The sequence below is a fragment of the Arachis ipaensis genome, chromosome B02 (genome assembly GCF_000816755.2).
Source record: "Arachis ipaensis cultivar K30076 chromosome B02, Araip1.1, whole genome shotgun sequence".
Lineage (NCBI taxonomy): Eukaryota > Viridiplantae > Streptophyta > Magnoliopsida > Fabales > Fabaceae > Arachis > Arachis ipaensis.
This window is the reverse complement of record NC_029786.2, coordinates 44,768,757-44,785,454: the sequence shown is the minus strand read 5'-3', so window position 1 is coordinate 44,785,454 and position 16,698 is coordinate 44,768,757. Positions and strand designations below refer to the sequence as shown.

The 16,698-nt window shown below is 34.2% G+C and overlaps 1 protein-coding gene across 1 annotated transcript in view; it reads left to right on the top strand.

Moving 5' to 3' along the window:
* Nucleotides 1-11,939, top strand: part of LOC107625270 (uncharacterized protein sll0005) — a 12,423-nt gene extending 484 nt beyond the window's left edge. Inside the window, exons 2-13 of the mRNA XM_016327870.2 lie at nt 387-536; nt 889-1,059; nt 1,402-1,545; nt 2,264-2,369; nt 2,492-2,640; nt 2,869-2,994; nt 4,207-4,350; nt 4,633-4,720; nt 5,477-5,850; nt 7,966-8,289; nt 10,289-10,519; nt 11,425-11,939. Of these exons, the coding sequence (XP_016183356.1) occupies nt 387-536; nt 889-1,059; nt 1,402-1,545; nt 2,264-2,369; nt 2,492-2,640; nt 2,869-2,994; nt 4,207-4,350; nt 4,633-4,720; nt 5,477-5,850; nt 7,966-8,289; nt 10,289-10,519; nt 11,425-11,559 (2,142 nt within the window). The 3' untranslated portion in view covers nt 11,560-11,939. The remainder of the gene's footprint in view (nt 1-386; nt 537-888; nt 1,060-1,401; nt 1,546-2,263; nt 2,370-2,491; nt 2,641-2,868; nt 2,995-4,206; nt 4,351-4,632; nt 4,721-5,476; nt 5,851-7,965; nt 8,290-10,288; nt 10,520-11,424) is intronic.

The following is a 16,698-nucleotide window of genomic DNA, read 5'->3' as shown; positions in this document are numbered from 1 at the left end:
TTTTTTTATTTTTTCCTTTTCTTTTTTTTTTTTTTCGAAGAAATAGTGAGATAAAGAACTTCGGATTGAAATCAGGATTTTTTAGGGGAAAAAAAGTTGAAAATAGTGAAAATAATAAACTAAAATTCTGTTTTCTGTCTTATCTCTTCCTTAACAAAATACTGAAAGTAGAAAAATACTAAAAATGAAATAAAGTTTTCGTTTTTGTTATTTAGTTCACAAAACCATGAAATCATGAACCAAGAGAAGTAATGCAGGAAATAAAAACATGAAAGCATGATTCAGTTATCTTTTTCTTTTTGCATGTCTTTTATTTTGATTGTTTATTGAGTCGATGGAACACTTGAGTTAACGACTATGAGTGTGTGGGTTTTGTTGGATGGCAGAGAATTGGAGATGTTTCAAAGGAGATAAAGCGAATGAGAGCACAAATGGAAGAAGACGAACAGTTAGCGACTCTGATGAGAGGCCTTCGTGGACAGAACCTGAAGGACTCATTGTTTGCTGCGGATGATGTTGAGCTACGTCTTGTTGAGGTGTTCAGAATTATCTGAATCTTATAGTATTTTATTTTAATTTATTATTATTATTATTATTATTTAAAATTTAGTGAACTTGTTTGTGATTACTAGCTGACAGCAGTTATGGACTTATGGTGCATTAACATTAATACATTAGCATCAAACTGATATGTATTTGCTTTAAAAATTGTTTTATGATATATTTGGAGTTTATCTCTATGTTGGCTGTCATTCCTTTATGCTCATTTTCATTTTAGTGTTTAATTTTTCCGTTTTTCCTTTTTGGATAAAGTGTGTGCCTTTTGTTTTTTATAAACGAGTATCAGATTCGATTGTAATTGGAACTTTGTATTCTGTATTGGTGTAGGTGGATGAAAGTAGTGAGTTTTTGCCTTTAGTGTATGATCCCCCAAGTATTTCTGCATATTGGGGAAAACGTCCACGTGCTGTTGCTACGCGCATTGTGCAGTTACTTTCTGTTGCTGGAGGTTTCCTTTCGCGCATTGCTTGGGATGTGATTAAGAAGAAGGTTAAGGAGGTGATTCCTTAATATCCAGAAAGGCTTCATAGCTTACTCTTTATTCCAGAGTGTTTTATTCCACTCTGTTTTATTTTTTTTTATGTTTAGTTTTTTAAATAATAAAAACTAAGAAGTGCGCTTTTATGAAATGACTGAATGAGTTATTTTATAATTATTTTAACTTCATACAAAAGTAGTTTACTAGTTGGTACTGTAGAACCTAGGGCTTGAACATGTATCTCTGTGTGGGTATACGTGTCGCTTTCCATATATTCCTATCTACTTTTTACAATGCAACTTGAGTTTACATTGTGAATTTGTGATTATTTATTTTTGCTCTTTCCGATTTTCTATAACCAGAACGAAGTTGCTAGAGCAATTGAATTGCGTGAAATTGTTACATCTTTGGGTCCAGCGTACATAAAACTTGGGCAAGCATTGAGCATTAGACCTGATATACTATCACCTGTAGCAATGACAGAACTGCAGAAACTTTGTGATAAAGTAAGCTTGTTGCTCTTGCTCCCTTTGCTTCATTTCACCATTCTGCATAATCCATCTCTAATGAATTAGTTCAGAGGGATTATGTGAGTCTGAGAAAAGTTCATAATTTGATATGCAGACTAGTGTGATTTATTGATTAATATATGTTTTTCTCCATATACATAGTGTTCATTTTTCAATTTTGTTTATAAAAGCAAAATTTAATGTGGTCCATGTACACTCAATTGTTTATTAGTAATTCTTGTTGTGTGGTGCTGTTTTGAAGTTTTCAGCTTGGCATGAAGCTACTGTAAAGTGATGGGACCAAATTAAAATTAGTGTTGGGTTCAAAATAAATAAATAAAAATAAATTTGGTCTGTCCCTGTAAGTGACACTCATTTTTTCTTAGTTGCTCCTTATATTTCACAATAAAGAAGTTTCATATTATCACAAATAGGAATCAAAATTATATTTCCTATTTATTTTAGAAAAATGAAACAGTTGCGCTGGTTGCATCTAATATTTTTCTTCTATTTTCATAAGCAGTTTACTGGGCCGTTTTCTTTGTCTAAATTAGAATCATGATCCAACATACAAGAATTAATTTTGAAATTGTAAATAGTGAAAATTATTAGCAGTTACACAATGACATTATGATTTCTAATACTGAAATATTCCTTTTGCTAAGGTTTGTTTTCTTTTTTGATGGGGTTGTGGGGGAATTCTGTAAATGTCAAGGTTCCTTCATTTCCAGATGATATAGCTATGGCTCTAATTGAGGAGGAGCTTGGTCAACCATGGCAAAATATCTATTCTGAACTATCAACATCTCCCATTGCTGCTGGTAGCTCTCCAGACAACCAATTAGTTATAGTAATTTCATTGTAGAAAAAGTATAGTCTCTCTTTGCTAGTTTTTTAAGTTCATTTATCAAGAGGTATTAATTCTTTTGTTAAATCCTTGCAGCTTCTCTTGGACAGGTATATAAGGGCCGCCTAAGGGAAAACGGGGACTTGGTGGCTGTTAAAGTACAAAGACCTTTTGTTCTTGAGACAGTCACAATTGACTTATTCATTATTAGGAAGCTAGGTTTGGCTCTTCGAAAGTTTCCACAGGTAAGTTTAATTATTGTGAGGAGAGACTTGAAGTTGTATTTGTCAATTGAAACTGAATTAATTTGAACATTTAAATAGTGATGTTGGTAATGCAAGCTAATTGCTTATTACAAATGTCCTCCATACCCAAAATAAACTTTCTTATAAGGACCAAAACCAAAACACGGGTATTTTATAGAGAACAAAAATTTTATTTAAGCCTTTATTTTATTATTTTGTACATTATAGGTCTCAATAGACGTCGTTGGGTTGGTTGATGAGTGGGCTGCTCGATTCTTTGAAGAGCTAGACTATGTGAATGAAGGTGAAAATGGAAATCGTTTTGCTGAAATGATGAGGAAAGACCTACCACAGGTAAGGATGATTACTTGAAGTTAATTTTTGCCGGCTCTCTATATTTTCCCCTTGTTTTTTATATATTAAAGAAAAATGAATTGCATATATAACATGGTTGATATTTCCACAATCTAAGTTTGGTTTTGATTCAAGTATGATATATGGGTAAATCAGATGGTTGAATGAGAGGTAACCATTCTTTTTCAGTACAACAATTATCCTAGCTCATGAGACAAGATTGTCTCACGGAATGTAACACACTGCAGACCAAATGAAGTTTTATAGGTCCCCAAGGACCAAGTAACACCCACTGAAACAACAAAAGCAAGGGGAATAAATATATTTAGATAGAAGACAATGCATTAGATTAATGTGACTTGAAGACTGAATAAAAGAAACCCTTCCTGCCATCTAAGTTTCTAGTAAGTTTCTTACACTAGGGAAGAAACTTAAAGTTGTCTCCCAGAATGAGACCAAAGAGTACAAGGAGGTTATTTAAAATCTTAACTTCCCATTCCAGTAAAATATGAATGCATGTACTACAGAGTTTTGCTTTTATTTCCAAGTGACACTGAGCAATTAACTAAAAAAGATAAAATAGCTATAAGAAAAGCATCCATGTGTATGCTTGATGGGGAGAATATTTATTTATTTCCTATGTTTTCCTAGAGATGTTTGAACTGTTTATGGATATGAAGTGTGGATATAGCTATACATGCATACATGGTGGAATGCTGTAGTGGGTAGATGATTCTTTTGGAGTTTTAGTCTGTTATTGTTTTCTCTGTGTGTAGTCTGCCATCCGAATTGAAGTTGTCTTTTATGTGGTGGCATAAAAGTTACCGATAGAAAGTAAGGCTGAGTTTTATCATATATCATAATAAATTCATAATGTGATTTTATTTGAGGATGTAATCCAAAACACTACCCTAATCACCAAAGCCCTAGATAGTGGATACATATATGCCTAACAAATGGGTGATCAAACTGAGAATGTAAGGTTAGATTTTTTGTAACTAAGATATTTTTCTACATTGTTTATATGTAAAATGTTTTCGTCAATATTTATTTACGTATAATGTTTCATAAATTTGAAGAAACACAATAAACGTGCCTATGTTCATAACAGGCTTGTCAAAAGTTTTATCATATGTGGGAATTCTAGCCGAATACTTTTTACATGAATGGTCACTAGATCTCGGCTACTTCTTCTGATAGTTCTAGTTTCAGGTTGTGATACCAAGAACCTACAATAAATATACATCAAGGAGGGTTCTTACTACAGAGTGGATTGACGGAGAGAAGTTGTCACAAAGCACGGAAAGCGATGTTGGAGAGCTAGTTAATGTTGGAGTCATCTGTTATCTAAAGCAGGTAGTTTCACTTTTTTTTATTTTTTATCTTTTTGGTTTAAAAAGAATTATAGAATGTTTTATTTTATTGCTTTTGATGTCAATTCCAATCATATTGTTATATCTCTGAACCCTTTACTGAAAATAAAATATTTAATGTAAAAATTATGCATTAATGAACATGTGATTGTATAATAAAATGTTGATGAAAATGTATGTGGTATAGTATTAGAAGAGTTCTTCTAGGAATAATTGATGTAAGTAATTACTACATATTTATCTCTTCATTTTTATTTTATTTCAGCTGCTTGATACTGGATTTTTTCATGCTGATCCACACCCGGGAAATTTGATCCGCACTCCAGATGGAAAGCTCGCTATACTTGACTTTGGTAAGAACATCTTTTTTTGAGTATCTGAATATTGTATAGTTGTAGATTATTTTTCTCATAAGATGCCAACATTATAGAAATAGGTGTGGCTTTTACTTTATGAAATATATGTTGAAAATGTGAACTAATTTGGCTTTTAAGAACCACCACCGCAACAAGGCCTTGTTCCACACTAGGAGAGATTGGCTACATGGATCAGACAATGCCATTGTGTCTTGTCATGAATTATTTATAAACAAAACATATTTATGCTTAATTCTCTTTGATAAGCTCATTATGGAGTTGTATTTCACATAATACTGTTGCAGAACCAATTTTCCTCGGACTCCATGTTATAGGACACTATGTTATCATTTGATTTATGTAACTAATTCAAGATGGAAAGATATCATTTTGAGAATTTAAAGATGGAATAGTGAGAATAGTATTTTTCCGTATCATACATATTAATATTATTTTTTTTTTTTTGAGAAAGGGGGTGGTCGATGTTCTTGTTAAGGGTATGTTTGGGTGGGGAGGTAAGTGGAGCCACTAATGTGGTAATGAAGCTTTCTTTTCTTAATCATAGCTTTTTTTGGTTTCTCACCTGAATATTATAGCTATGATGTATTTGGAATAATTTTTGAACATGTGTATCTCCTGTTCCATGGTTCATTATATTGCCTTAATCCTTCATGCTACTCTTTATATATGCAAGTAGATGTTTCAATATGTGAATCATTGTGGTAAATGATCAAATTATTTTCTTGCACCTAGGGCTTGTTACAAAATTGACTGATGATCAAAAGTATGGAATGATTGAAGCAATTTCTCATCTCATCCATCGGGATTACCCAGCTATAGTTAAAGACTTTGTTAAACTCGGTTTCATTCCTGATGGCATCAATTTAGAGCCAATCTTGCCAGTTTTAGCCAAGGTCTTCGATCAGGCCTTAGAAGGTGGAGGAGCAAAGAACATCAATTTTCAAGAGCTTGCATCAGATTTGGCTCAGATTACCTTTGATTATCCATTTAGGATACCCCCATACTTTGCCCTGATAATTAGGGCTATTGGGGTGCTAGAGGGGATTGCCTTAGTAGGAAATTCGGATTTTGCCATTGTTGATGAGGCCTACCCTTATATTGCTCAGGTATAATCTTCTGCTTAGTGACTCTTTTGACATAAAGGGTGGATATCTTTTCCATTTGCATGTGTCCTAGTTCTAGAGCACGCACAAATTTCGAGTGGAGCACATTGAAGGAATGATCATGTTAATATTATGGAATTCATCGAATTTGATTTCGTTACAACCATCATGGATGGAAGTTATTTACTGAAACAAAATTGGAATTTGACAGTTTGGTTAATAGCTTTGAATGCTAAACCAATAGGATTTTCTGTTACTGGTGACTTAGCTTGTCCTATTGCTACATTAGATTCTTCTGATTAATCTATACTGATGTCCATCGTTTCATTGATAGAGGCTCCTTACGGATGAATCCCCTCGGCTAAGGAATGCTTTACGTTACACTATATATGGTAAATCTGGAGTTTTTGATGCTGAAAGATTTATTGATGTCATGCAAGCCTTTGAGAATTTTATTACTGCTGCCAAAAGTGGAGGTGGAGAGAGTCTGAATGGGGAAATGGCTGAACTTGGGGTGCTTACTAGTCAATCACAGGTTCTATTGCCCGGTTTCCAGTCTGCAATTCCTCAATCACAGCAGCCACTGCAAACAAGGGCAGCTTTGGCCTTTTTGCTGTCTGATGCACTCCAGATGGAAAGCTCGCTATACTTGACTTTGGTAAGAATATTTTTTTTTGGGTATCTGAATATTGTATAGTTGTAGATTATTTTTCTCAGACGATGCCAATATTATAGACATAGGTGTGGCTTTTACTTTATGAAATATATGTTGAAAATGTGAACTAATTTGGCTTTTAAGAACCACCACCGCAACAAGGCCTTGTTCCACACTAGGAGAGATTGGCTACATGGATCAGACAATGCCATTGTGTCTTGTCATGAATTATTTATAAACTAAACATATTTATGCTTAATTCTCTTTGATAAGCTCATTATGGAGTTATATTTCTCATATTACTGTTGCAGAACCAATTCTCCTCAGACCTCCATGTTATAGGACACTATGTTATCATTTGATTTACGTAACTAATTCAAGATGGAAAAATATCATTTTGAGAATTTAAAGATGGAATAGTGAGAATAGTATTTTTCCGTATCATACATATTAATATTATTTTTTTTTGGAGAAAGGGGGGTGGTCGATGTTCTTGTTAAGGGTATGTTTGGGTGGGGAGGTAAGTGGAGCCACTAATGTGGTAATGAAGCTTTCTTTTCTTAATCATAGCTTTTTTTGGTTTCTCACCTGAATATTATAGCTATGATGTAATTGGAATAATTTTTAAACATGTGTATCTCTTGTTCCATGGTTCATTATATTGCCTTAATCCTTCATGCTACTCTTTATATATGCAAGTAGATGTTTCAATATGTGAATCATTGTGGTAAATGATCAAATTATTTTCTTGCACCTAGGGCTTGTTACAAAATTGACTGATGATCAAAAGTATGGAATGATTGAAGCAATTTCTCATCTCATCCATCGGGATTACCCAGCTATAGTTAAAGACTTTGTTAAACTCGGTTTCATTCCTGATGGCATCAATTTAGAGCCAATCTTGCCAGTTTTAGCCAAGGTCTTCGATCAGGCCTTAGAAGGTGGAGGAGCAAAGAACATCAATTTTCAAGAGCTTGCATCAGATTTGGCTCAGATTACCTTTGATTATCCATTTAGGATACCCCCATACTTTGCCCTGATAATTAGGGCTATTGGGGTGCTAGAGGGGATTGCCTTAGTAGGAAATTCGGATTTTGCCATTGTTGATGAGGCCTACCCTTATATTGCTCAGGTATAATCTTCTGCTTAGTGACTCTTTTGACATAAAGGGTGGATATCTTTTCCATTTGCATGTGTCCTAGTTCTAGAGCACGCACAAATTTCGAGTGGAGCACATTGAAGGAATGATCATGTTAATATTATGGAATTCATCGAATTTGATTTCGTTACAACCATCATGGATGGAAGTTATTTACTGAAACAAAATTGGAATTTGACAGTTTGGTTAATAGCTTTGAATGCTAAACCAATAGGATTTTCTGTTACTGGTGACTTAGCTTGTCCTACTGCTACACTAGATTCTTCTGATTAATCTATACTGATGTCCATCGTTTCATTGATAGAGGCTCCTTACGGATGAATCCCCTCGGCTAAGGAATGCTTTACGTTACACTATATATGGTAAATCTGGAGTTTTTGATGCTGAAAGATTTATTGATGTCATGCAAGCCTTTGAGAATTTTATTACTGCTGCCAAAAGTGGAGGTGGAGAGAGTCTGAATGGGGAAATGGCTGAACTTGGGGTGCTTACTAGTCAATCACAGGTTCTATTGCCCGGTTTCCAGTCTGCAATTCCTCAATCACAGCAGCCACTGCAAACAAGGGCAGCTTTGGCCTTTTTGCTGTCTGATAGGGGAAACTTTTTCCGAGAATTTCTTCTGGATGAGGTACTCTCTCTATAAGTATTTAAGAAGCTTTTGTTATAACTTCTATCTTATAACTTCTTATAACTTCAAATGACTTTTTAAGATGCAAATTGATTTAATTATTCTTTGCATTTTAGACCCAAGTACCAGATATCCCTTCCTCTTCCAACCATGTTTATTAAACAAGTGTGCTAAATGGCGTGATATACAAATTACTTGAAATTAATAGTATTGGATGTATTAAGTTGTTGCATATCTTTGTATAACTGGCGGAAATCAAGGGAGCTAAATGGTAGAAATCATCTGGCGATTTTGCGGATAGGTTTCATGTTATTTCTCTATGCTTAAAAGATATTTCTTCTAGGGAAGAAATAATTATTTCCAAACATATGATTCCTTAACCATTTGATAAATGAATTCGAAACAAATGAAATTAGATTATTAATAGGGTCGTTAACTTTTAGCAAGGTCAGCTAACCCGCCCTATATCAATGTCTTACCAAGCCTCTTGTGGTCTTTTAGCATGTTAGAAGTTTTAGATTAGTAATGACAAGGGTCCATCTGGTGCCCAGTTGCCTCATTATAATTTTCATCAGGGGAACGAACCTCTGGTATTTAAATGGATACAGTTTCTATCCAAAATTTAATAAAAAAGAAAAATAAAATACCAATTACATGGATAGTTACTTGGAAAAAGGGGGCATGTTAGAATATGTGTGAATAAATGAGTTATGATATTATATCCTTATAGGATCCGTTACGATACGATAGTATTGTGTATATCCTGTGATTATGTATTGAATCCCCTTTTCTCTCATCTCACATTAAACAGGACAAAATGTCAACACTTGAATGCATTGAATCTGTAAATATTTCAAAATATATAATTTGATTGTGCAAATCTTATGCTTGCTTAGTTAAATCTAATTAGCATTTTAATTGATGATGACAAATTTATGTTTAATGAAACATTAGCAGGGCTCTTAATCCCGGGATGTAATCTAATCTCGTGTAGTGGTAACTATTTATTATAATATATGAAAGGAGAGACCAAAGTAGTGTTTAAGAAGCTAATGATACCAAAGATTTTACATTTTCTATGAATTTGCCATGTCAACACTAAACTTAGTTTGTTGCAACATAGAGAAAAGAATCTATCTATATAATCACATTTAGAATATCATAGTAAAAAGCATTTATGCAACTAACCTATCATCAATTTTATAATTTCTCACATTAAATTCTTCAATTATATGAAAGAAATTATATTATAGAAGATATTAGTTCATATCAAAGGTCTAAATTCTAATATTGCATGTTCTATTTGTTGAGTAAATTTTATATACATATGAAAATCATATGAAAGAAGAAATCAAAGTAGTACCAAAGTAAGCAAATGATACTTAAGCTTTATGTAACCAACCTATCATCAATTTCATAATTTCTCACATTAAATTCTTCAGATAAAAGGAAATCAACAAATGTTTAAATAGTTGACCTGAAACTCTGCAAATAGCTGAACTTGAAAATGAAATAAAAATAATTAGTTGTGACTTTATTTTTTATTATGCTTGAAATCTTGTTTTATTGATGTTCCTCTCCTGCTCAATTTGATTTGTCATTGTTTGACCCTTTTCTGTAACTTTATTCTGGTTCATTGGCTGCAATGCAACCAGATGATTGATTTTTGCTTGGCAGTGGCTAGTGTTGAATAACATCCCTTATACATAATAAATACTTGATAGGAGTCAAGTAGCCAACTTGGATCATCAATTCCTCTTACCCTGAACTAAAAGAGGCTTCTTGTGGTCCAAAAGGCTTATATAATATTTTCATCTCATTTACATTTATTTTTCATATCATGCTGTTTTTTAGGTGATTCATTGCATATTGTTTGTCAGCGCCATGATGAACTATTTGCTATATTTTGTGAAATTTGTCATATTTATGGGTAGTTTGAATCAGTGCTACTTTCTGACTTCTGTGCATTTGGTGATCCACGTATTGCCTGTGAATTCAGATTGTCAAAGGCATTGATGCACTTACAAGAGAACAACTCGTAAGAATAATATCCCCACTCGGATTTCAGAATGCGGCCCCGGTTTTCAGTATGGTACCTACTATTGGACCCTTTAAGACGACAGCACTTATACCCACCATAACCGAAGAGGATGAAGTCATACTGAATAATGTCCAGAAAGTGGTGGAGTTCTTGACTGCTGGAAGCTCACTATCAAGGACGTCTGGTCAGGTAATGAATAATGAATTTCACCATTGAGAACTTTGTTGTGAGCCTTTTGTTTTTTCTCTCTTAATAGACAAGTATATTGTTTTCAAAAATGTTATCAACACTATAAATCACCCACAAAATGAGTCATTACGTATTTGTTTATATTTAGGGTCTCATTCACAATTTTCCAACAGTGATTTTGACCAAAATAATCAAACTTCTCACCGGGAAAATCAACTTTTTTGTAGCTGAATATTCAAACTTTTTTCATAATAGCATAATCAAACTTTTTATGAACACTAATCAGCAACCATTATACTTTTTATTCATATGTTGATTATGAATATATATCTACTTAATTGTATTATTTATTAAATTTGATTATAAAGATGATTATGTAGTCATTTCGTATTCTTATGTATTCCTATACGGGTGGGTGGATGGCTGATTGATGGTTGATTTTTTGTTTATAGATAGCATTGATTTTTCCCTCAACTAAAAATAGTCCAAAGCATGTTTAGATCTTGGATTACTAATTGAATTCGTCGATATTCCATTATGATGAATCAAAATCTAAATCAATTATGTAGTTTTTTAGATGATTGGTTTTACCCCTAACCAAGACTTCATAATCGATTATGGGTCAAAAATCAATTATATGACACAATTTTTCACTTGTCCAATTTAGTTATTGATTATGGGTGTCAATATATTTAAAAAAGAAAATTATCAAATAGTTTTAATTACCAATTCGGTACTTGAAAGATTCGGACCTGACAAAAAAGTTCCTGAAAGATGTTATCGACAAAATAGCTCCTGAATGATTTGAAAATGCGACAAAAATAATTATTTATTGTCTCTTTTGGTGTCTAACACAATCAATTTAATTATTCATTGTCTTTTTTGTTTTGGGGGGATGGCAACAGGTACTCAATGTCCCTCAGATTATCCAAGACCTGCTCCCTGTGTTGCCCGGCATCTCGGCTAAAGTGCTTCCTGAAATTGTTAGCAGATTATCTTCTCGGGTATTAGCACGATTGATACGTGATTCCTTTTTGTAAGAGAACTCTATCAACCTCACCTTAAGGCCCCGCAATTGTGTATATTATGACAGACTGTACAAAACACTATACATGTGTATAAGTAACCCAATATTTCATATATCTCTTGCTCTTGGTTGCTGAAAGCTATTTGTAAGACACTCACCAAATCTTCTATACTGAATCATTTTTAATATATAGATAGGGGAAGCATCCCACATAGTTCTCATGATAGAAATCATAGAATGATATGCTGCAAGATTTATTACTCAGTGTATCGAAGTACCCACAACTAGAATCAAAATTTGAAAGGGTACTATCTATCTGTAATTATTCGTTTGTATATTCTATTCTGTATCATATTGTACTCCTTCATTAATGGAAAGTGTATTTCATCTCTAGCTGCACAGGTGTCGGTGATAAATTAGTTAGACTTGTAAATCTAATATCCTATTGCAGTTGAATTTATTTAAATGCATTAATAATTTTGGAGCTGCTAAATAATGTCCCAATTGAAAAATGCTAAGTGTATATCAAAATTAGTTGTCATGTATTTGTATATAAGTATATTTGTAATTTCATTTATTTTTAATGTATATTTTGTATTTTATTGTATATTTTATATTAATGATTAATTTTAGTATATACTAATGCATGATTGATCCCAATTATGGTAAAATTCCTAGTGAACTTATATCCAAAGTTGGGATGGAATCATCTAATATTAAATTATTTAGATTATTGAGTTAATTTCTGAAAGGAGTCATCAAATCGAGTTCATTTGATTCTAGATTTAACCTTTCACGATTTTTCTCATCTTCATCTTCACAATTATTTTTCGATTTTGATCCTGGTGCTCCATCATTCTTCTTTTTGTTGCGATAATTCTATCTCTTCACTTGATGAGAATGCGTTTGCTTCTTCACCTTTGTTCTCGTTAGAAGCATGCAGTTTTGATCACGAGTTCGGAGAAGTTGTTTAGAATTGCTTCAACCAGATCCGGACATTGAGCCAGAGAAATTTGAAAATTGCCAATGTGTCAACAATGTGGTAAGTACGTGGATTCTTAATTCGGTTTCCAAAGAGATTGCTACATCTCTAGGTTACATGGATTCTGCTCAAGAATTGTGGAATGACCTCAAAGAACGAATTCAACATGGTAATGACCTGTGTGTGTTCGAGTTGAAGTGAGAATTAATGAATCTTCACTAAGGAGCTCTATCAATGTCTCAGTACTTTACCAAGTTTAAAGTTCTTTGGGAAGAACTGAACTCATATCGACCTGTATATTATAACTGTGAAAATGCTCGTGCATTGCAAGATTTCCTCCAAGCTGAGTATGTGCACTGTTTCTTGATAGGTTTAGATGAATCCTACTCTCAAATTCGTGGTTAGATCCTTCTCATGGATCCTCTACGCAATTAACAACTCAAGAAGAAAAACATCGAGCTATTGGAGCTTCCTCCTCTCACCAGGTAGCTTTCTTTTCCAGAAACCCACAATCTCTTCAGACTCAAGGTAAAGGTAGAGGTTCAATGCGAGAAGATAAGCCTCTTTGCTTTCATTGTGGATTCTATGGACATTTGGATTTCCACCAAACTATGGCAAAGGAGAGGAGTGAAACCTTTTGTACATCATGTTTCAACACCTTAGAGTCAAGATCAGATATCAATTCAGCCACACAGCTTTCTCCTACATAGAATCAACAACTCCTTAGTTTGTTGAATAATCTGAGTATTCAAGAGATTCCATTAAATGCCTCTATAGAGATCAACACCCCATCAGGTATTGTTCTCAACACCTCAATATCAAGGTCAAATTTATCCTAAGATGCTTGGATCCTAGATAGTGGAGCAACCATTCACATTGCATGTGATTTGTCGCTTTTTTCTTCAATTCACACTTCAAGAAAATTCTTAGTCTCTTTACCAACCGGTGAACGTTTCTATGCAAATTTCATAGGGGCAGTTGTTTTGAACCATCACATTTCTCTCTAAAATGTTCTATATATACCAGCTTTTTGTGTAAATTTACTATCGGTTTCATCTTTCTTATCCAACACTACACTCACTCTGACTATTGGCTCAAGGTACTTTACTGTTCAGGACAATTCCACATTGAAGAGGATTGGGAAGGGTGATTTGCATCAAGGACTATACATCCTAAAACATCATCCCCAACATATTGCTCAAAGCTGGTGAAATCACCAAATCTTTCAAGATCTAATTCTGATATTTTTTCAATAAATTTGTGCAGATCACAACTGTTGAACACTCTCTTAGGTCATGTTTCATCTGAAATTCTGCATCATTTAGATAATACTCTCCAATTACAAAATAAAGCTGATTGCAGTGGTTGTGAGGCATGCCCACTTACAAAGTTTCGGAAACTTCCTTTTGATTCCTACAATAATTTGTCTTCAAATTCCTTTGACCTTGTTCATTATTATGTGTGGAGACCTTACCATATTCCAACTTATAATGGAAAAAGATTTTTCTTGACCATTGTTGATGATGCTACAACTTGTTTAAAGAATTTCTATTCCTTAACAGAAACTCACTTTAGCATGAATCTTAAGTGTTTCAGATCAGACAATGCAAAAGAACTTGCACTCACAGATTTCTTGCAACAAAAGGGAGCTCTCCACCAATTCTCATGTCCATACAGACCACAACAAAATGCCGTGGTAGAAACGAAAACACTAACACCTTCTTAATGTGGCTCGAGCTCTCTACTTTCAAGCTAAACTGCCCATCTCTTTTTAGGGAGAGTGCATCACCACTGCTGCCTTCCTTATCAATAGAACCCCAAGTCCCTTACTAAACCTGAGGTCTCCATTCGAACTACTATTCAACAAAGCTTCCAACTATGATAGTTTGAGAAACTTTGACTTTTAGCCTATGCAGCGACTAAATCAAGTTCCAGAACCAAGTTCTGCTCCCGACCAGTCCCATCAATCTTCCTTGGATATCCCCTTGGATACAAGGGGTTACAAACTATACAACCTTGATACCAAACAATTTTTTGTCTATAGGGATATGATTTTCCATGAACATGTCATGCCCTTCAGCAATTCCCCACACCTTTAGCCCCACAATGACCTGTTTGCAGATTTTTTTCTACCTGCTCCAGCCCTACACGCTCCAGCACAAGACCCTACACCCAAAGATTCCTTTACAATTCCAGCACCTATCCAAACTTCTATAGCACCATATACTACTTCCAACATTCCTTCAATCCCACCACCGCCCCAAAAATCCTCTAGAAACCGTTACCCTCTAGCATACCTCACTGATTATATATGCCTTACCAGCACACCTTACCCTCTTTCCAATTTCATCAGTAACCATAGGCTTAGTTCAAATTATCACCACTTTCTTGCCTAAGCTAATGCCATATTTGAACCGCAATTTTACCATCAAGCATGCACTTCCCTAAATGGAGACAAGCTATGCAAGATGAATTAGATGCACTTGAGGCCAACAATACATGGGAAATGCTACCTCAACCCAAAGGTAAATGTGCAATTGGTTGTAGATGGGTTTATAAGGCTAAAATTAAAGCTGATAGGTCTCTTGAGAGATACAAGGCATGGTTGGTTATAAAAGGATACACACAACAAGCTTGGTTAGATTTCAGAGATACTTTCAGTCCCGTGGCAAAAATAACAACAGTGAGAGTCCTACTTACTGTTGCTGCCGTAAAGAATTGGAGCCTACTTCAGTTGGACATTAACAATGCCTTCCTCAATGGCGATTGAATGGTGAGGTGTATATAGACTTGCCTCTCAGCCATCTACAGTGAAATCAAGGTTTGGTTTGCAAGCTAAGTGGATCCCTCTATGGTTTAAGACAGGCTTCGAGACAATGGGTTACAAAATTTTGTACAACCCTGACGGATCACAACTTCAATCAATGTAAACAAGACTACTCTCTTTTTTCTATTGGAAGTGGTGATTCAACTACATTCTTGATCGTATATGTTGATGATATCATCATAGCTGGGCCAACACAAGCATCAGTGAATGCAGTGAAGGACAGTCTTCAAGCTATCTTCAACTTAAAGATCTTACGTAACCTTAAATTTTTCTTGGGCTTGGAGTTGGCAAGATCGAAGCAAGGCATATCTTTATCTCAAAGAAAATATATTCTCTCTTATGGAAGATACAAGCTATGTCGATTGTAAGCCCGCAAATATACCCATGAAAGCTAACCTTAAGCTTCGAGCTGCAAAGGGTAAGTCAGTGCCAGACCCGTCTGCCTATCGTAGACTTGTGGGGAGGTTAATGTACCTCACCATATCCAGACCGGACATCACTTTTGCTGTTGTGAAGCTTGTACAATACATGTCTGATCCTAGAATGCCATATTTAAATGCTGTTCATCACGTGTTGCACTATTTGAAAGAATCACATGGGTAGGGGCAGTTGTTTTGACACTCGAAGATCCACTACGGGTTGTTGCACCTTTCTGGGAGATTCTCTTGTGTCTTGGATGAGTAAGAAGCAAGATGTGGTTTCTCGAAGCTCTATGTAAGCTGAATATAGGGCGTTGGCAAATGCATCGTGTGAGATTATCTCTGTCATTGCACTCCTTAAGTTCATGAATGTCGAAGTCAACTCTGCCATGTTAATTTGTGACAACATTTCTTCCATCCAAATGGCCACAAATCTAGCCCTGCATGAGCACTCTAAGCATGTAAAAATTGATTGTCACTTCATCAGAAAAAAAAATTGCAGCAGAAACTGTCAAACTCGTGCATGTATATATATATATGACTTCACAATTGATTTGTTTAATGATTGAATCATTCTCCATATTACTTTGTATTCATCTAACAACAAAGAAATGTTAAAGCACTTATCGAATAAATAAATGACAATATTAGGGGTAATTTGTAACATCCCATAATTTTTTAAAAATTTAAATAGGAATAAATTATGGTTTATCTTATTAAGTTTGAATTTTATATTTTGAGAAATTATTTTACTAAAATTTAATTAATTTTATAATTATTGAAATTTAAATTAATTATGATTTATTCTATTAGTTTAAACTATTTATTAGAAAGTATTTTAATAGGAAAAATTAAATTAATTTTTTATAATTATTATTATCATTTGAGTTTAGATCAATTAAAATTATTATATAATTTTGCTAT